At 38.4% G+C, this 20,751-nt stretch overlaps 3 protein-coding genes across 3 annotated transcripts; 2 read left to right on the top strand and 1 right to left on the bottom strand.

Annotated features, from left to right (window-relative positions):
• Nucleotides 1-516: 516 nt before the first annotated feature.
• LOC107227625 (tetraspanin-11) lies at nucleotides 517-11,975 on the top strand. Its single transcript, XM_015668824.2, has 9 exons — nucleotides 517-736; nucleotides 4,749-4,831; nucleotides 5,549-5,761; nucleotides 6,203-6,388; nucleotides 7,898-8,020; nucleotides 8,417-8,470; nucleotides 8,591-8,683; nucleotides 9,056-9,139; nucleotides 9,455-11,975. Exons 2-9 carry the CDS (start codon nucleotides 4,784-4,786, stop codon nucleotides 9,515-9,517), a joined length of 864 nt encoding a protein of 287 aa, XP_015524310.1. The 5' UTR covers nucleotides 517-736; nucleotides 4,749-4,783; the 3' UTR covers nucleotides 9,518-11,975.
• Nucleotides 11,976-12,546: 571 nt separating this feature from the next.
• On the bottom strand, nucleotides 12,547-14,826 carry LOC107227617 (carbonic anhydrase 3-like). The gene is made up of 5 exons (XM_015668817.2): nucleotides 14,769-14,826; nucleotides 14,156-14,422; nucleotides 13,697-13,953; nucleotides 13,378-13,602; nucleotides 12,547-12,787 (listed from the first exon to the last, which is right to left on the bottom strand). The coding sequence occupies exons 1-5, from the start codon at nucleotides 14,824-14,826 to the stop codon at nucleotides 12,686-12,688; spliced, it is 909 nt and encodes a 302-aa protein (XP_015524303.1). The 3' UTR covers nucleotides 12,547-12,685.
• Nucleotides 14,513-20,656, top strand: LOC107227621 (carbonic anhydrase 1). The gene is made up of 7 exons (XM_015668821.2): nucleotides 14,513-18,125; nucleotides 18,336-18,473; nucleotides 18,566-18,643; nucleotides 19,105-19,236; nucleotides 19,411-19,552; nucleotides 19,928-20,136; nucleotides 20,232-20,656. The coding sequence occupies exons 2-7, from the start codon at nucleotides 18,368-18,370 to the stop codon at nucleotides 20,474-20,476; spliced, it is 912 nt and encodes a 303-aa protein (XP_015524307.1). The 5' UTR covers nucleotides 14,513-18,125; nucleotides 18,336-18,367; the 3' UTR covers nucleotides 20,477-20,656.
• The last annotated feature ends 95 nt before the right edge of the window (nucleotides 20,657-20,751 follow it).

Below are 20,751 nucleotides of genomic sequence, written 5' to 3'. Positions count from 1 at the left end.
ACGTGACGATTGAGTGACGGCTACCGCTTACAGCAAACCGCCGTCGCGCCGCTCGGGTAAATATACACGGAGGGAAAGGAATTCTTGAACGAACAAAATAGATTTTGTTGAAGTCCGTATTCACTTCAATCCAGCATCCCTCAATTCTTCCAAACACGATGACTTCGATTAAATAATTTCGATTTAGTTAGTTCGTCGAAATGATTTAGTCAAGCGAATTCCTTGATTCAACAAAAGCCTTTCTTCAAGACAAAAGTATTTTGATTCGAATTAGGTAAGTACCGCGTTCGCCTCATTCGACCGATACATTGAATTGCATCAAACGCATATCACTCGACTCTAAATAATCCTTTCCCTCCTTGAAGAAGGAAAATTTTTATACGATCGATGGAAAGGGTGGTACGGAGAGTGATTGGCAGGGGTTAGCGCGGTCGCCTAGATGCGACGTGGGGATTGAGACTCGCGAGGACCTTCGGGCATAGTCATCCCTGCGCGGATGCAGGGTGGAGGAGAAAAGCGGCTCTCAGAGATGAAATGAGGGCGTCGGCGCCGCGCGCCGGGATTTCGTCGACGCAGCCGCGTCTGGACCACCGTGGCGTAGAACTCCGTTCACCATAGTCCGCAAACAACTGGCCAGATGACATCCGCTTGGAAGCGCAGTTTACCGCTGGACATTAACGAACTAGTGCAACGGTGATGACGGCCGTCCCGTTCTTCGTCGGCTGCATCGTGTTCGGTACGTGAAATACGAGAGTGTCTTAGGAGTAAGTCTGAGTCTGGTTAGACTACTTGGAACATCAACGGCCATTGAGGTCTCGCGAGCTTGCACGAAATCCCGGAAGCCCAAGACAGGTCGTCGTCTATCTGGAGAAGTATTTGCGCGTTAGTCAGACTTTGCGACTAGATTATTGCAGGTGAACCCTTGGATCTCAGGTTTAGCAAATCAGGACAAGGTGCTTCAGCTAAAGTCAACCACCTGTGAACCGAGTGAGCTTGGCGTTTGGCCAAGATCAGGGAAATGTGTACTGGCTTGGGCGTGTGACTGAATTTTGGAGAAGTAGTATTGACAATCGGGATGACTTGGTATTGGCTAACGGTGAACGTGAGGTTTTGGGATACACGCTTTTCGGTTGGTACACGCGGTGCTTGTAAGTGTTTTCTCCCGAGCACAAGGACAGAATTCTAGTAACGATCGATATACTTTATTTCGCAATGAATGAATCGCGAAGGAATTGACACGTGAGAGTTTTTTTATTTAACGTTTCGTTTTGGCGATTCGCGTTATTAGCAATGTTTGCAAACAATAAACTCTGTGCGGTAATCAGATAAAGAATTCGTAGTACCCAATACTTATAAAAATGCGTAGCATCTACTGAGAAATTGTATAAAAAGTTATAGGACATTGTTTCATTGCGATGGTTCGAGGGATACGAAAGGAGGTTAGACGTTTTGTATTGACGCATACATTGTGTGATTAACAAACGGGTCGAGTCTAAAACAAGACATCTACGATTCGGTCACATCGGTCTCTGGTATCTGAAATTCTTACAGAAATCACCGTCTTCGACAATTGTAAAACAGCTTTGTTTTATATGTATATGAGGTGGAACGTTGGAAGGTTCGAAGTAATGCAAATGCAGAGAAGAATATCGTGGTTGTTTGAGCTTATCGTAGATTCTGCCGTGGGCTGCTTATTATAACGCTGCGAGGATCAATTGTTAACACTAGAGGTTCTGCAGTGTCTGTTTGTCCTATTTTCTTCCATCTTAAAGGTGTCATTTTTGTACCTCATACTTTTTGAAATCTAACTAGCCTTCGGTAAATCAGTAACCCATTCAAGTGTGCAAAACTTTTGTTTGAGAGTTTGTTGCAAACTTGTCACGCGTAATTCCAGTAAGTTCATCTCTGTACGCCGACTATAATGCGCTTAATCACAAAATTATTGACCCTAGAACGATAAGCTATAATATCAGAATCCATGTTTCAAATCAGTTGTTTATAATATTTATTTACTAGTGTATCCTCGGTAATTTGTAAATGTAGATAATTAATAATGCGAATAATGCCACTTCAGTGTATCCTTGATTTAGTTCAATTTTTAATATTGCCATATAAATTTTCTCACAGAAGAAGGTTGCGGCTAGTTTTTTAGTGCGGAAAAATCACGCCAAGAAATTTTAAAAACCGTAACTATCATCCTCAAATTTCAGTGGTATAAGAAAAATAGTGCGTGGATGAAATATTGACAATCGGTTTTACCCAAATATAGCAGTCGTTGTCTTGATCTGTTTCAACAAATTCACCACGTGAATCGTGTTAATAACAATAATCGCCACGTTTGTAAGAAGTATTCATAGTATTAACCCCAAGAGTACACACTCGAGTTTCACAGGCCCGTTCAAATTCTTATCATCTGCTACCATGGGACCCGTAACGTTACAGAAGCAGCCCTATCACGTGAAAAAAAAACTGGTCTGTTCCCTAAAATTTCCGCTACAAAAAACTTCGGTTGTCGCTCCACTGCGAAACTCTGCATATCGAAAGACAACAAAGTGTCTCTCAGACCCCGAATGTTTCGTACGTAAAGATGGAAAATTTTATTTTCATATTTTTTCCCTTGAAATATTGTAAGATCCTTAGAGAGGAGCTCATCTCGTCGTTCAAAATTCATCTATTATTCGCTAGATGTTGTAAGATTCTTGTTATTCGTGGTCGAATAAATCTCGCGTACGAAGTCAGAGGGGTTCGTAAATATTAATAATTTCAATTTAGCCGGGGATTTTACCCATTTTCAAATTCGTAAATCAGATACACTTATCCCCTTGGTCCTTCTGGAATTCGACCAATCCCGAAAATATAGCTCTGTAAACAACTCGTGCAAAATAACAAGGTCGCTTTCTACCCCAGGGATCAACCTGTTGGTTATATTCACACCGTAATTCAATTACAAAATATTCGAATTGAATATGAAACCGAAGTATGTTCAAATATACATGCTCCGCGTAGTTTGTATATCATGTAGGTATATTAAAAGTTTCAACTCTGATATATATCTAATATACTCTCTGATGTCGGTGAGTGACTCTCCGCTTTATGCTTGGTCAATTACGAAAATATTTCCTACGACCATTAACGAGCCGAACTACATGATTTGCTTTACTGAAAACACGCTTAAATTTCGGTAATGGATGATAAAAAAATCTATTTTATTATTTTACTGCCATTACTTTTCCTACTTCTTCATTAATTTATATTTTATAGTGCCGAAAAGAATTTTCTGAGTTAGAAACTCATAGCTACTTAGTACACGACAAAATATTTTTGTTAGTAATAAACGTCACAAATGTATTTTAGGCAGAGATTAAATGACCAGCAAAAACAATCCGGTATTTAGATATAGTTGATTTTATAAATTCTAACCCTGCGAAAATAGACGTGCTTAAACTAGAAATGATTTTTTTTTTTTTTTATTTTGCTAATGGCGAACAGATCAGCCTTATTTATGGGTACATATTATGATAAATTCTTGCTGGCAATATTTTTGGGAATTTATTTTGGCGGGAAAATGAACAGAGTAATTTGGCAGATGGTTTTCACCCTCGCGAGAGTGAAGAAAAACACACATATAAATATACCTATACTCGTAAGCCATGCTATAGGGACATGATGCCTATTATCGTGATTAGAAAAGTTGGGATAATTAGCTTTTTGACTAATGTACTTAAATGAGAGTAAATTTGGGATTGCAGGTTCGATAAAGAGTAATTGATAGGGAATTATTTGATACTTTTTATTTATTCTATTTCGAGATATTCGCTAATCGGGTATTTATGAAATTAACACAAGGGTAGATTACGATGATTCCTTAAAAAATGCTAAAGTAAAAATATCAAAATTGTAAACAATCACTTGCATGTCGATGTTTCATTTAAAACCGCTTCACAATGTTGCAAAATCTAATAGATTCGTTGAATTTCGTTAGAATTTGCTGTTGACTAAAAAGCGATTATTTCAGTGAATTTATGCAGAACAGTTTTCCCATTGAAATAAGTCATCGTGAAGAGTAATCAAACAAATTCACCAGACGTTTGAGTATTTTAAAGCGTTCAAAATGCATTACCTGTTCTTGACTTTGTAAGAAAAACATCGTAGCTTACGATTACTTAAATTTGATGATTTCCAAATGATAGATCATGATCAAATTAACGAAAAGGTATTGAATTAGTCAATGCGAAATGTAAGAAATACACAATTACCGTAGGCAGTGTTTACTTTAAAAAATGAAAATTCTGTATCCCAACAGGTGAAGTTATTATAGTGACTCCGATAGTGAAAAATTGAGTTTTCACTAGATCTTTCCCTTCTATTGTGTAAAAAATCACCTTCGATTATTTTCGAATGAACTTTTGGGTGGGTGGGTGTGTTATATTTGACGATGTTCTATGAGCTCAAAAACCACCCGAATAAGAAGTTCGTAAACTGACCCATCAAGGTTAGCCAAATTATCCGCTTGGTTGTTCGAGTCCCACATAAGCTGGTATAACACTTTTGTCACAAATTTTAAAATACGCTAATTTCCAATAGTTACTGAAATATTTCAGCGGAAATCATTGATTACAAAGTATGCCGGTTAGTAATTAACGCACTGCGACTCTTACAATAAGAAACAGATTGTTTTGTCAGTGTCATATTGACCACTGGATAAATTATTATAGTTGTCCGTAATATTAACAGCTTTATATTTGCAGATTGATGACTGGATTTCTACAGAGAAATACACGGCATGAAGTATCTAAAAGTCGCCTTGTTCATGTTCAACCTCTTAATATGGGTAATTATTCAAGTTTACAATAATGTTTTGACAATGTATCAAATTTTCTATATCGTCGTGCTCAAATTTAGAAAAATCTTTCAGAAATTTTTTTCAGCTGTTGTAAGGCTACGAGGTTTATCTCAACTTACTGTAACTGTCTTTCAACGCTCTCTCGTGCTATAGAACTTGTGATAAATATCGAATTATCTGGTCACGTATCACAAAAATGCATCAGATACATGATAATAATGAGTTGAACGTGTCAGAGTCCGAATGGGAAATTGTTTCAATTCGACGTGACGTTGTAATCAAGTTTGCTAATTGGTTTGCGTTGATCGATACGTTCAAATAATTGTTCAGATTCATTGGACGTTACTGAATATTCTCTCTCGGTAGTAAACACTCCAGTAACAGGTCACCGTCCGAAAAAACTAGCGTATTAAATCTTCGAGGAATCCTAAATTCCTACAATAAATATTTCAAAATCAATGGTATCTTACGGAAACATTGGAAGAGAAGAACAATGTCCTAGAGGCAATGCGAACAAATTACAGAGTATTTCAAAAAACAAAAAATTATCATTAATCTACTCCGCTGAATAGTAAACTTTTCCTAACCGCAGCATATCTAGCAATTAAGTTAACGAATTACTTCATTCGCACTGTTCGCGCGTGTACCAGTAACCCTGGAAGTTAATTATACATATTATAACCGTCTGTACTTTTTGTATTTTAGTTTGCTGGCTGTACGGTCCTCGTAATGGGTGCCTGGCTCTTGCTGGAACCAAGCAAGGGCCATCTCTTGAACCTTTTCGTCCCTGATGTGACGCCGCACGAGACCATTCATTTGGTTGCTTACAGTCTTCTTGGTCTTGGCATTACCGTCCTCACGGTTGGCTTCTGCGGATGTCGTGCTGCATTTCACGGCAATCAATGCATACTGGCAATCGTAAGTGATTGGTATAATCATTCAAACAGCGGTACGGACAATTTCGAACACGCTATTCTTAATTTGCTTAATGGAAATGTTTCTTTGACCGAGTGGAATTACACGTTTATCCTGTGAATACCTATGTAATGACACTTGGACAATTTACTATGACTCTCATTTACGTTACCTTGTTTTTATATTGAGCATCGGAGGTTGTTGGAAGATTGCTTCGTCAATCTTACGGACATCAATAATCTGTTGACTCAAAATTATTGTCCGACCTTAAAGTGGAGGAAACATAGTAACATTTTTCGTAACGTGACAACAGATTGAGATTTTCTTTCATTTTTCCTTCAAACTGTAAATTTTCAGTCGATTATAATAACAACGTCCCCTAAGAAACTGCTCATCCGAAAGACGATCAAATCGTCAGTCTGGTAATTCTGAAATTTTCCGTAGTACATGAGCATGCTGATCGCTCTGATAGTGACGGAACTGGTGACAGCTGCTGTGGGTGGACTGATGATATTTCGCGTGCTTTCCGGACTGGAGAAGAGGCTTGGCGAACGCCTTTCTGACCATTACGGCTACAACTCAAGCAGCGACATCTCGTTCAGTCGCAGTCTCGACTTTGCACAGTATAAGGTACTCGCGCAGCTTCCACGTCGTTAAGGAAAGTTAATCACCCATTACACAAGCTCGATAGTTCTGCCTTAATTAGGCTATCCTAGGGTTTGGCAAATTATATCTTTAGTGCAGCGATGCAGTGTTACCGTTCAAATTCCGGACCAAGAGCAAAGTACTATTGCAAAGAGCAGAAATCATACATCATACATCATACATCATACATAGTATTAAAGTTAGTAAACCAAAGTCTAGATGTTCGGATGTTCAGAAAGTGACGTCACCTAAATTTTTTTTTTTCTCTTGACGTCATCGATTTATAGTAATCGTCTACGACGAAAATCAGCTAGCCGAATTCCTCAGTCTAGAAACAACCGCGTGGTAGAGCGGACGTATAAGAATCGCGCTCCGCAGATTTCGAGTAACGGGTTCTATACCTCCTGGATCCTGGGCTCCGGGTCCGCTTCCTGACGCAACTCGAGTTCCAAAACAAGCGCTCCGTAGTTTCTGCGCTCCAGGTCCGCTACCTGATGGATTTTGACATCCAGGAAAAGCGCTCCGTAGTTCTGGTTGTCCAGATTCTTGACCTGGTGACTTTTGACCAAGCGCTGCGTAGCTTCTGCGTTCCAGGTCCGCTTCCTGGTGAAACTCGACTTCCAGAACAAGCGCTCCGTAGTTCTGGTTGTCCAGGTCCTTGACCTGATGACTTTTGACCTTCCGGACTAATTTTCAAGCTTACAAGTTTGATTATTGAAAACGTCATGTTTCGTACTATCAAACCAATACGCATGCTTCAGATAACATTTCGATTCGGAAAAAAAACCGAACGACCAGGATCAAGAAATTGTAATTGGTGAGTGGTTGGCATTGTATACATAGGAATTTATGACACTATCGTCGTTCGATTAGAGCTAAAATTGCTGTGCGTCGTGTTTCAAATCTGTCAGCACTTAGCCGATTATTCTGTGGTATTTTTTGACGAAATTTATTGTCATATTGATTTGTAACATTATATAGAAAAAATCTTACGGGCAGATTCGGTTTGCGTCACATGCACAAAGACAGTGTTCGTTCTGTATACTGTGAAGCAATACCAGAATTTTTTGGGGGGTCATCGTACCCCAGTCTCTCCTACAACTATGTCATCTGGTAAAACACTGACAACGACTACGCGAGCGCAGGAGCACAAAAACCAGTCACACTAGGTATCCGACCCCGAGCGAGCTTTATCGAGCGAGTGTTTTAAAACTAGTACTATTTTTAAATGACGTATCAAATCATTATTTTCAGAAGGTTACCTTTGTATAACACTATTATGTACAACTTTGTAAACTGGAACCTGTTTAACTGTTCATATTGCAACTTACGTAGTATAGTGAATATCAGTTTGATCAAATGTTCAATTAAGGCCGTCTATTAGTGGTTGTATTGTTCATTTATTAACCATCGATTAATCCACTACAATTAATGTCCATTTGTAAACCGTTATACATTTACATACTGACTTAACTCACCGTTGATTTTTTGCAGTTTAATTGCTGTGGAATCCACAGTGACGAAGACTACAATGACACAGCATGGTGGAAGTATATCCAAGAAACTCGAGGCAAACGACAACAAGTCCCTTTGACGTGTTGTGTGCTGAACATCGAGGTACGTTCAAGGGTTGATCATTTTTTACATTGTACCAGGGTTAAAGTCGAGGGCAAGTCTCTTTGACGTCTTGTGTACTTACGAACATCGAGGTACGTTTAAGGGTTGATGATTTGTCACTTTGTACCAGGGGTACACAGCTCGATAAATATCCCAGTCGTTATAATCAAACAAGGTGATGAAGCTCGGGATAAACAAAAACTGTTATTTAGACTATATTGACGTTGAAATCACCTACGCTTTGTGCTATTGACGTAGAAAGTAATTACTAACAAGTACTCGATGCTCGTCCTCAACTCCTATTTCAAAGCAGTGCTTCACTGTACGTTTGTAAATATGCGGACGAGTTTAATTTTGATCGTGAGCCATTAATCGAAAAATTTTTAATCTGTTTAGCCTGAAAACGCTGGGAGTCCGATCAGCGTCGTATCCAGAGTGTTTCACAGAAACGTGAGTCGAAGTAAATTTAACAACTATCTCGATCAGCCATTCGTCAATCTATCTAGTTGCGTCTTTATCTATGCTGAACAATGTAACTAATTGGTCTGATTTTGCTTCCAAATCTGTCAGGATGACGAACCGTGGGTTCATCCTCAACCAAAAGACGAGCTATCCTGTCAAATTCCAGATCCAGAAGGTCATGCCAACTACAGACATAAAGAGGTAATTTTCAGTGTTACTCATACCATGCCTGGAAATTAAATTATCGAACAGAGAGCAAGTCTCTCGTCAATAATATAATTAACTGGGTGTAATAGCTCTGTAGAAAAACGAATGTGAAAGTATCAGGGTAGCATCTGCCTTAGCTTTCCACAAGAATTTCATTTTCTAAATGCTTAATTCCATTATTATCACGTGGACGTGAATATCTGTACATATCCTTCATTATAACTGCATGTGAATATGCATGTATCTAAGTTGGGAATCTAATATGCGTTCTCATGTATGCCAGATGACCAGATCTCCTATAGGTATAAGTTTCTCATCTTCGAGATCTACATTGCTTAAAGAGTTCAAAATTGACTTTCCATACAGGGCTGCCTTAACAAGATTATCACCTGGCTTCAAGTCGAAAGCTTCACCCTCGTGTTCCTGGCCATGGCCATGGCCGGTATTCAAGTAAGTACCTGTAATGACGTTAAGGCTTTTTATCCAGTCCAACGAAGAGATTATCCATTCCACTATATGATTTTAATACCCAGATCTTAATGAATTCGCATAATACATTTCAGTAATGAGTCGAACTTCACGTTTTTCATAATTATACGATACAAAAAAATGTTCCATTTTATTCCGAGGTGTCTGTTTTTGATTATCGCTGCGCTATTCGTTGAAAACTGCAGTTCTTTGATCCTTTTGTAATGCTCAATTTCAAGCACGTCGTGCAAACAGGATCTCTGCGCGCGATTATCACTGTATCTTCATATGTTTCAGACATTCGGTATCATCACCTCTGCCTTTCTCTGTCGCACTCTCAGAGATATGGATATAGATTGAATGCGACTTAACAGCCGACCGTTGCCCGTTCTTAGCGTCAAAAATCTGACGGAGTAGACCAGATAAATCAGCTTGCATAAAAACCTAGTCAGAAGAGTGTCTCGTTCGACGATAACGCGTCTCGAGGCAGGCAAAACCTATGTTTGTTGCTATTATTCCATACGTCGACCGAACGAACGAATTACGTCCTTGTGCTATTCGAGTATGTCGACAAGTCGTTGAACGTTACTTCAATCGATGATAAGAAATTCTTGTACGCAGCGTTGACGCAGCGATTAGCTAGAATGGTCAATGCCACGGTCTTGTATACAGGCCCGGCAACTCTGGTGGTGGGGAACGTATCGCCTGATTATGAAGGGTAGAGGTAAGTAAAAAGAATCTCAAATTGGTTTTAACTGAAAAAGTGTCCACCATAAAGCTAGAAATAGTGGTTCAATAAGTCGCCAGAATGGCGTTCATAAGCAATAATACTTCAATCTGATTGGCGCTTTGTAGAATTTTTTCTACAGCAACGTCATCTTAATTTCACTCTATTTTATGGACACTTTATGTACACGGAGGTAGTCTTGGACAGTTTTTGAGACGCCCCCAGCATCGAAAATTGAGCGGAGTTTCCGAACCTGTATACGAGGCTTGTTATCAAATAATGAATATTACGTGAACCGCAGATTTAAATTCGACTAGTGTTGTTCTTGCTGTTAGTACAGTCACAAAGTATTAGCACCTAAATGTGAAATGGGAGAAAAACAAACAATACGAAACAATTGTTGAAACCGCATTCGGAGCTTCATTTTATTATATCCTAGCTGATCACGACTCGGAATTGTTTATAGGTCCACGCGTGAATGCGGCACGCATTATAATGTAAACGTCTTCTGTTTGTGACGTAATTCAACTTCTAAATATTTTTAATTAAAACGCATGTGGCCTTGTTGCACTTAAGGATTGATCATTACGCATTGGAGTGTACAATTCATTTAACTGATAATTAACTGATCTCTGAATTTTTACGCCAGGGAGAAATTTATTCTTCTACTATTTGACATAATCTTATTAACTCACACGTATGATCCCAATCAGAAAATTGTTAATTCGTACGGTGCATACTACAAGCTCGAAGATTGAACATCAAACAAGCTATTCGAGGAATATTACATTCACGTTCTTCGCAAAGTGGAATTCAACACTTGAAAATTCGTGCTGAAATTAATCACTGTGAATTTTAATCAAGAAGTCTCAGTCCGTCACCCTCAAACCATTTTACTGATGATTTTCACGGAGTAATTAACTTCCGAGTTCACGTACACAACATCTGGTTCTAATCAAATTACCGCACGATACGTGGAAAAGAGTTTAATTTCCGAATATGACTGCATGCAGGCAAAACTGCTTGGACTTCCCCTTGCCGTGTGGTACGTAAACGATGTCAGAACCAAGCATGGAAAATTACCTCGATTGTAAGTTGAATTTTCAATTGGGAAGAATTCCACCCATGCAGAATGTAAGAAATGATACTATTGTATAGAGTCAATTGTAAAGCTTGAACCGAAGGCATGAGTCCAATGTGACTTCGTCGATAAATGGTACATAAGTAATAGTTGTAGGATATACCGTGGTTTTACGAAGAGTGCGAATTGTGTTAGTCACACGTCTGTATTAACGTTACATTCATCTGAGCTATCTCTATACATCGACCCGGATGAAATCGGTATTCGTCTGGTGATGTTTGTATGTTTTTTTGATACTTAGTTTGCGTCTATGTTTAACTTCATAAAAACCTGGGTCAAAGTGACCTATTCTTGGAACATCGATTCCGATGCAACTACAAGGTATAAAATTTGGAATGCAATTAAAGAATGTTTAATATCCATTCAGTACAAATAAACCGTGTCACCCAGAAATCTATCCGTGCCATCAATGACCGAAAATATTATACTTCAAGCAATGATTATTTTACCACACCGATACGTGAGATTTTTAGCCGCTTTTTCCATAATGAACACTCGTCAATATATCGTGGTTGAATCGCCGCTTAAACGTATGTATTTACCGTATTTATATAACCGCTTATAAATGTTACAAGCAATTGCTCTGAACGAAGTGAGGAAATACTACTTCGGTTTGAAGTTATCTGTCCATGTAAAGAGTGTAATTGTATCCAAATTGAAAATGTCCTGAGAGAAGTTATAAGTATACCCGCATCAGGCTATGTTGAATAATATTATACAAATCTCTATTGTATGTATACAAGTTATATATTTACGGTGAATCCGTTACATACCGTGTAAGAAATTGTTTGTACATAGGTATATTAAGTGAAAAGATATACTAAGTATATGTTTGTTAGTCGTCACGAGAGATGCTAAATAATTATTGACGTGAAAATATGACTGTGTTGTATACGTACCGAGATGAAAATGTGAAAACTAGTTGACTGAGTGAACGACTGCGCATGCGCGAGATACATAATTCATATCTATTGGTCGCAGAAATGATGCCGCGGAAATATTTTCGTCTGCAAGGCAGGCCAGCCAACTTGTTTTTATTTGATTATATTGTTGTTATGATGACTCGTAGCAGTTGCCAAATAGTCATAATTCATCGCTTTGTTAACAACGAAAGTTTGCCAAGTTTTCTCGAATCACTGATCCATGATTCGAAATTTCGTTATTTTAAAAAAAATTCGCAATGCCTGTGTAACCTCTGTGTACCGCGCTTAACAGCTGAAGTTTGGGGTGGCCAACCTGCGTGAGAAAACGACAAGGCTTGCGCATGCGCACTCGGTCACTTAGTTTGCTAACCTTACCATTTCCTCTCGGTATATACCTGCTGCACTCGAGGAGTTCCAAAAAACCTGTCATTTCAGAAAAAGTTATTTTTAATAACTCGTGTCACGTATGATATAAATAGCATTACAGTCTCATATATTTTCGAAAATTGTTTCATCATTTTATGCAATGGAATGACGTGTAAGAGAGAAAAAAATACACACATGAAGGATAATAAATTTAGTATATGTATGTTACAAAATATTCACAGATTTCGAAATCTCTAAAAATATGAAACTAGTAATTTGACTTCTGCTCACTTATAATTCTTCACGTGCGATTACGCATGTCATCGGTGTCCTTGATCGAAGAACGCTAATTGTGCTACCAGTACTGCATTCTACTCGTGTAAGTAAATACTTCGATCGTTGAGCTTTTGCACGGGCCGTGAGTTCAGAAGAATCGGACCGTCCAGTGAACACAGCTTTCGGAATTTCGCGACCTGAAAAGCATCCGCAACTAGGTTGTTATGCAACTTTCATAAAATGTTACAATCTTATTGAATTAATGTTTGAGATTATACTATATTTTCAAGAACATGGACTGATAATGCTGCCTGTACCAGAAACAACACAAATTAAGTTGTTTAATCATTGCAAAAATATCTACTGATATGCATTTTACTTGATAACGTGAGAAACAAAAAAAAACACCCGAAAGTAATGACATTCAAGTCAGTGATAATTGAACACCTAATAGCAGTGTATGATCAATGACTTTTCACGATACCTTAATGAAAACAAAATTGAATCACTTGATTGACTCGCTTTATAATATACGACAGCGGCAATGTTATTGAGTCATAATTATTTGTAATTTTCAATAACGCTGGAGAAGATAGCCTAAAACTCGGCGTTGAAGTGTTTTTTTTTTCATACTTCAAACCAAAATAGTATAATGATTGACTAGCAGTCACTTATGTTAGTGATAGTTATATTTGTTCAGTTCCCCACCAAAGATCTTATAACGAGAATATCCTTGGGATTTCAGATAACAAGCGTCACAATTCCTAAAGCCTGATATCAAACTAACTTGGCTTGATGAGATTGCGATTGGTTCTGGTTGAATTATCCAAGTGACGATTTCGCTGCACGGTGGCTGCGTCAAAGAGCCGTTGTAGGTATAGTAATTCTTTTCGAACGGTGGAAACATCCATTCAAGAGGAAACGGGGGAATGTAAGCCTTTGCGCCGGGTTGACTGACTCGCCATAAGTTGGTAACGATGTGGTCCAAATAGGGATTTTCCACGTTGGTGATCTGTTCAAAAATAAAAATGCACCATCACAAGGCATGTCAATGCAAGACGGTCTCCTCGTCACTGTACGAAAAAAGTTTGGATCCCGCGGCTCACCTGGAAAAAGAACGAAATGATCATCACACCGTCCTTCGCTCCTAGTACGATAGCGTCAAGGGGAGAGTTGAAGCCTCGCTTAACGTGGATCATCTGTAATTCCATAGGGTAACGGACGTAGTCGAGAGTGTGTTCGCTGCCCTCGACATCCGACGGACCCCAGTGGAACATCATCGAGTAAAAATCGTAGCAGCCGTTGAGCGGACCTCCCTGAATGGAAGGCCTTGAAGATCGAGTCCAGAAGGCGCAAACCAACACTATTCGTATTTAGATGAAACAGAAAAAATGATTCGCAAATTGAATTGTGGCATTTGATATCGAGTGGAAGTCATAATGGCTCGAGGTCCAGTTCAGCATTTTTGGGAACGATTCATTCCGAGCGAATGTAGGTTCAGTTACGATTTAATGGACAGTTAACGACTCACTCGGGAAAATTGAATCAACCGTCCGGTAACGTACCGTTATTGCCGTCATTGGCCATCGTCATAGACACTGGCTGGATGCTGTATCCTCTCCACTTGAGAGGTTCGCTCGGTTGAACGACACATGCCGAGCGTGTGACAATGTTGACGGGGGATTGAGAGCTTCCGCCACTCTCCGGGTAAGAGAGTTTCCAAGTATGAGGTCCGTTGTGGTCCGCATATCCGAATATGAAAACTGGCGAGTGTTGGCAATCCAACGGCGCGAAAAGCTGGGTCCAGTCCAGAATTTCCGTCAGGAGCAAGGCTGCAAGGAGATTTAAGTGGATAATCACGGGGCTACAATAAATGCCATGTCAAGGGAATTGAGGACATTTACTGGTAGCCAGTTTTTTGTTAGGTACTATTCCCCAATAATACGATGTCATCCGTCAGTGATAAAATCGAAAGCGAATATGCGGCAGGAAATCTTATCTCTAACGGACAAATTTGCTGTCAGTGAGACTTCACGAGTACCGATTGATTTCTAACCAAGAAAAGGCTCTCGGCATTGCGGATCATGCCAGAAATTTTCGGGCCGCAAAACTCCTGGGTTACAAATACTCGTTGATGGTCAATTTTCATTTCACAATATAAACATGTCTCGGTCGTACCTATGAGCAGGACGCTGCCACACACGACCAAAAATTCTGGTAGTGAAATGTCAAACATTTTGATGAACCTGAGAGTACAGAATGGGATTTGGTTTATCGCGGAACATGGGGAACAGGATTCGTCACGCCAATTTCTTCGTTATATTGACACCAGCCTCCAGATTACTTGGAAATTTTATTTCTCATTCATTTATTTATTTTTCACACGTGTACAAAAATTCTTGAAAATATTTTTGTGTTAAATCAAGTAATATAGAGAGACAAAACAGTGGGATTGACGCTGGCTTGTTCCGTGTGTACAAAAACATCAAGCTGACAACTCCGTGCATTGAACAATCGATAAATTCGAGTTAGGCAACCGTGCAGAATAGATATAAGTTATCATCCAGTACAGATACCGACAATCGATTGAAAACCCAGTCCCTCGCAATCAAACACGTGAGTTACGGTCACGATTGCACGTGGAAATGTCATTCGATTCGTATAAGAAAATATTTCCAATGAAGAGCGAAGAGTAGTCTATTTTTCGTAATCGCGAATTTCCTCACACTAAATGAATATCACTTATTTGTCTGGTATGATTATTCTGGTACATCAACGAATTTTTCTGGCATGATTGTTTGCACCAATTTGTTCTCGTCGTCGATCGTTAACATCATACACACGCAGAATTCAAGCGACTAGTCGTATTTATTCCCGAAATGTCACTGGTCTAGTATTCCTGAAAAGTACCTGATAAATTTCTAGCTATCACGACTGTAAAATGCAGTACAAGTTAAATTACTGCTATTACATAAGAGCTCAATTTTGTTAACCACCACCCATCATCATTAATGATGAAAAAGAGGTAGCTGAAGGCGCTTTTTGCAATCTTACGCCCTCTTGATTACCCAATGACGTTACATTACATCAGTGACACCTGCAACCACGTAGATTATTGCGCTTTCAGGTAAAGTAAAATCTTGTTTCTTTATATAACCTTTGAAATGTTCAAGTGTGTAATTTATGAAACAAGGTAATTTTGGTACAGATGTATGTGCATAAATGCCTTAACCTTCCAGCTAACTTGTTTTCAGTCCGAAACAAAATGCAACTTCGATTCTATACGAATTATGTGACGCTCCATCTCATTTTGTTATGTCAGTTGCATCACCAGTCATTGACATATGGTTGCGATAGAATTGAACGCGCATTTTGTTTGGGAACGAAATCAAATTAGCCGGAAGGTTAAGGCTTTTATGTATTTTACTGTACAATAATGATCATTAATGTATCCCCAATGGCTCACTATTTATTTGGAATAAAAACTGGAACGAGTTTCCGTGCTATTTAAATTTTATGCGCCAATGACTAGCGAGGCAAATGACGGGAGAAACAAATGATACGTTGATCATAGACACGTGAAATTTATATATAAAGAAAACTCGTTTCAGGTTTGATTCCAAAAAAATAGTGATTCATTGGGATTCTATTGATAAACATTACTGTGCAGTACTACTACATGATCTTAATTCAAGATGATGCGAATTGACAGCAGACAATGAATAAGGCTTTAAATAAAACGCATGACAGAAGCAAAAATGCGTCAGCAACGTAATTCCACATTCAAAGCGAAATACGAACATCAAGAAAAGTATTATTTTATTCAGAGGTAATGAAAATAAATTTATTCCTGTTATAGTATTATATATGCACGGGATCCTTATAAACCCCACTGAAAATCGTTTTTTTATAGTGACATTTCGCTCGTAATAATTTATTCATCGAAATCTAAAAATCACATGAACTCTCGTACCATATAATTGCACTTTCGTACATTACAGATACAAGCGTTTTGCACGGGGCTTTTACGAAAGTGTTTTATGTGATCGATCATTTGCGAGTAAAGCCGGGACGATACTTCATACCTAGGATTTTCAACTACACCGCATGCAACCTGCGATTAATGATAATTAAAAATCTATCAACGTCTCGCTAATTAGTCGTGCAACGTGTGTTGAATATACTTGTTCATAATACTATGTAAGTGAATTATTATTGTAGCATTCAAAGCGAATTGAAAAGGCTGCAGTAGTTATGTGTTGATTTCGGTAAATGAGGGAAATGCAGATTCAGTTGCAGGTTGTATCTGTTTTCTAAGAAAAATCAGTTTTTTTCTGTACTAATATAAAACTGGTTTTGATTTATCGATTCTTCACACCTGGTGATGTTTAAACCGAAATAAACATTTAACTATTCTCGACAAAATATTTTGGGTTTCGAAAGGTTTCTATTTCATCACGGATGACAAACAAAACTTCGATGGGAAATCATTTTAACAGAAGTATTTATTCAAAAAATGCCTGACTAGTTTCGAGTTTTAAAACTGTCTAAAACTAACTAAAGTTACAAATATTCTTATTTCTTACCAACGAAACTATTGTCAATTTTTCTATGTTCGTGCAATCGACGTAGCTGTTACAAAGACTCCAAAACCATTTTGCTTTGAAACATTAATTTATTTATTCCTATATAAGCACAATTCATTCCTTTAGATAATCTGTGAAGTGAAACGAACGTCAGAGGGCCTGAAATAGGAACTTAAAACATGTATTTACATGTATACACAGTAACGTAGTTCATACACCAGAATTTGTTTATGAATGAGATTACTATTCAAGCCTCATAAATCCACTTGAGACAAAACCAGTTGTAATATCTAATTCTGAGGGTATCTAGTGTTCGCCATTTAATTAATTCCCTGATTGTTTATTTTCTGATAGGTAATAAATAATGGTTCACTTATCTCCTATCAAAATCACTTAACACGCAGTTATACTTGACAGCAGTAGCGTAGCACTCGAGTTCTAGTTTCACGTATATATTACATGACTAGTTTCACCGGATTGTGATTAAATCCATAAAAAACAAAAAAAAAAAAAATCCTTCACGGGACTACTTTCAAGCTGCAAGAAACTTCGTTTTCTTAAACGATATACGCAAGTGGGTGCAATCGGGTTAGAAGCTGAGATGTTTTCGTAATATTCATTTGTAAATGAATAATGCGAATGACTATTTATTACGCTTAGCATTAAGTGAAGATTATCAGGACAACACGTGAAATATTTGCGACCCGATAACAATCTGCAATGATATATCGAAGCGAAACTGCCGACGCAGCTGTCAACCTATCGCGCACATGGATTACCAAAGAATTTTCACATAAATAATGATCGACAATCAGCTAATAAAGGTGACTATAAGTATGAGTCGTCGTCACGTGCGGCATCAGTCGCGAGATTTTCATTTGTAATTCAGATTGATTCGAACGCAAAAGTGAGAGTGCTGAAACCACATCGGTAACCACATAATTAACAGGTCAGTTATGATTTCGCTAATAATTGGTCAAGGATGTTGTGCATAGAAAATGTGCATCAATCAAGTTCTAGCAGTGAAACGACGTACAGAAACATCCAGACAGTTTTAACGGACGGGCTATAAATAAAAATCACTTTCTTGTGATCCAGTAGGGATAACGTAGAAGTGACTGATGACCTGTTACAGTTGTTTCTCGTGTTTATTCTGTAGGTAATCAATAGCGCGAAAGAAAGTTCATCACGATGCCTGGAAATCAGACTCGCGCTTTACGTCGTCGTTCCATGCGACGCCAGGCTAGCCTTCGGAACATCGTAAGCACCGAGTGTTGCAAATTGTCTTGCCGAGCAGGTCAGTATCTTAACGGAAAAAAAAGAAAATCCAAGGAAATTATTCTTCGAAAGTACGATTAATTCAACCTTTCGTAAATACGTGAATTACAGGCCTCCGTTCATCTAAAGCCATCAAAAATGGAGCCACGCAATTAAAAAACGACGGAACGATCTGCACGCATATCAAAGGTATTATTATCTTTTATTATTCAGCTGATACATGGCTTGCTTGAATATAATCGAGCAGGAATTAAGTGTGTAAAAGTGTGAATATTGGTTACGATTTTGAAAAATCATTACTTTTTTTTAGCAGGGTAGTTGTAAAAATATTTTTGTTATTACAGTACAGCTGCTTATGAATCGCAAAATCAACGTCAGGAAAATAATCGAGAAAAACAGAAATAATATTGAGATAAAAAAATTTACCTCACATTGAATGTATTTTTTGAATAATTTTCAAGCCGATTTTTTTAGCAATATCTGTATCATCATACATACGACCGTAAAAATACTTTCGTGACTTATTAGTTAAATGACGTTTATTTCGATATTCTCAAAGGAAAGATTTTGAAATTGAAACATGTGTATTATATGTATAAATATATGACAAAGTACTTTCAAATCACTGTACTCAACACATATCGTTTTAGGACCTACTGGTCAGTCTCCCGTTGATTTGGCACCTACTGAAGTGGTACGTAACGAGGAGTTTCCACCACTTAAAATGACAGGACACTGGACTCCACTTGGAAGCGCTTTCATGTACAACACGGGAAACACAGGTGAGACCTAAATGGAATCAACTTTGGTATGGCAATTGAGAATCGCGTTATCTTGTGCCCCTCTTTCTCTCTCTCTCTCTTTTTCTCCCTGCGAACATACGATTGACTGCTTTCCTCCGATCTAACAGCGTTTTACTCGGTTTTCTTTCTTTTTTTTTCGAAATCTCGGCACAGCCGAGATTAGGATGAGCCTCGACCGACCGCCTGCCATTTTGTCTGGAGGACCTCTGAAGGACGAGTACGAATTCGCACAGTTGCACTTTCACTGGGGAGCCAGTAACTGTCATGGTGCTGAACACTCTCTCAACGGAAAATTGTAAGCATTAAATAAATACATAAGATTTCAAAATTGGGTCGAGCTTCAAGTTCAAAAGTAAATTCTGGTCACGAAGTAATTTATTATAGTTCATACATGCATTTACCAATCATGGAATGGTCAAGTAGAATACCAAGAATATTTGATTAATTTTGAACATTATTTTACATTATCGAAGCCCGAACGTTTCTTGTAAATATTTGATTTCGTTATTCTTTGCTTGTTGTTTTTCTCTGTTATTTCAGGAATTTTTTAGCACTTTGTGCTTCTTAACGTAGTAGTTCCTTAAATTTGTGAATACAACTATAACTACTCTCTTATACATACCTATATACAAAATGACATTTAACAAATGTGGCTCTTAAAATCTGTCAGGTTCTCGATGGAAGCACACGCGGTGCATTTCAACAAAAGATATGAGACTTTTGAAAACTGCTTGGACAAGCGTGACGGTGTTGTTGTTGTTGGCTACTTTCTGCAAGTTGTAGGCGATGACAGAACTGAGGATCATCCACAATTCGCAAAGGTTACGGACCACCTCCATCACGTAGTAGAGCCTAACACGAAGGCAGAACTTCCGCATGGTTAGTAAATTTCGCATTATGCAGGATTAGGAACTCGAAAGTAAAGCCAGTAGATTGCCATGATTCGATGACTATTATTACAAAAATAATTGCAGACGCTTTAGCCTGGATGAAGCAGGGTCGGTGTCTCTGCAGTGGGTACTACACCTATCACGGCTCTCTGACCACACCACCCTACAACGAATGTGTAACGTGGATCCTGTTCCCGGACCCAATAAGGATCACGAAAAGACAGGCCGAGCTTTTCCGCAACATGAAGTCCCACTCGGGAGGCTGCATTACCGCCAACTTCCGCCCTGTTCAAGGCCTAAACGGAAGGGAAATATTTTTTGGAAGTTAATCCTCGAAGCACGATGTTCATTTACATTTAAAACCTTTGTATTTATTTATGACTAGCAAATAGCCATATATGTATCCTCAGTATTCTACCAAGTAGAGTTTACCGCAGTTTTTCTATACTATGTATAAGCTATAATTATGAATTATTTTAAGTTATACCTGTTATCGAGGGAATGAAGTGAAATAAAGAACGTACCTCGATTAACATCGACACGCTAAGCTCGCGTTGATGATCGATCGGTAAACGCCAAGGTTACCATCATCGTTGTGATGTGC

This window comes from Neodiprion lecontei, chromosome 1, assembly GCF_021901455.1.
Source record: "Neodiprion lecontei isolate iyNeoLeco1 chromosome 1, iyNeoLeco1.1, whole genome shotgun sequence".
Taxonomy (NCBI): domain Eukaryota; kingdom Metazoa; phylum Arthropoda; class Insecta; order Hymenoptera; family Diprionidae; genus Neodiprion; species Neodiprion lecontei.
The sequence above is the reverse complement of the archived record's forward strand: the minus strand, read 5'-3'. Positions and strand labels throughout refer to the sequence as shown.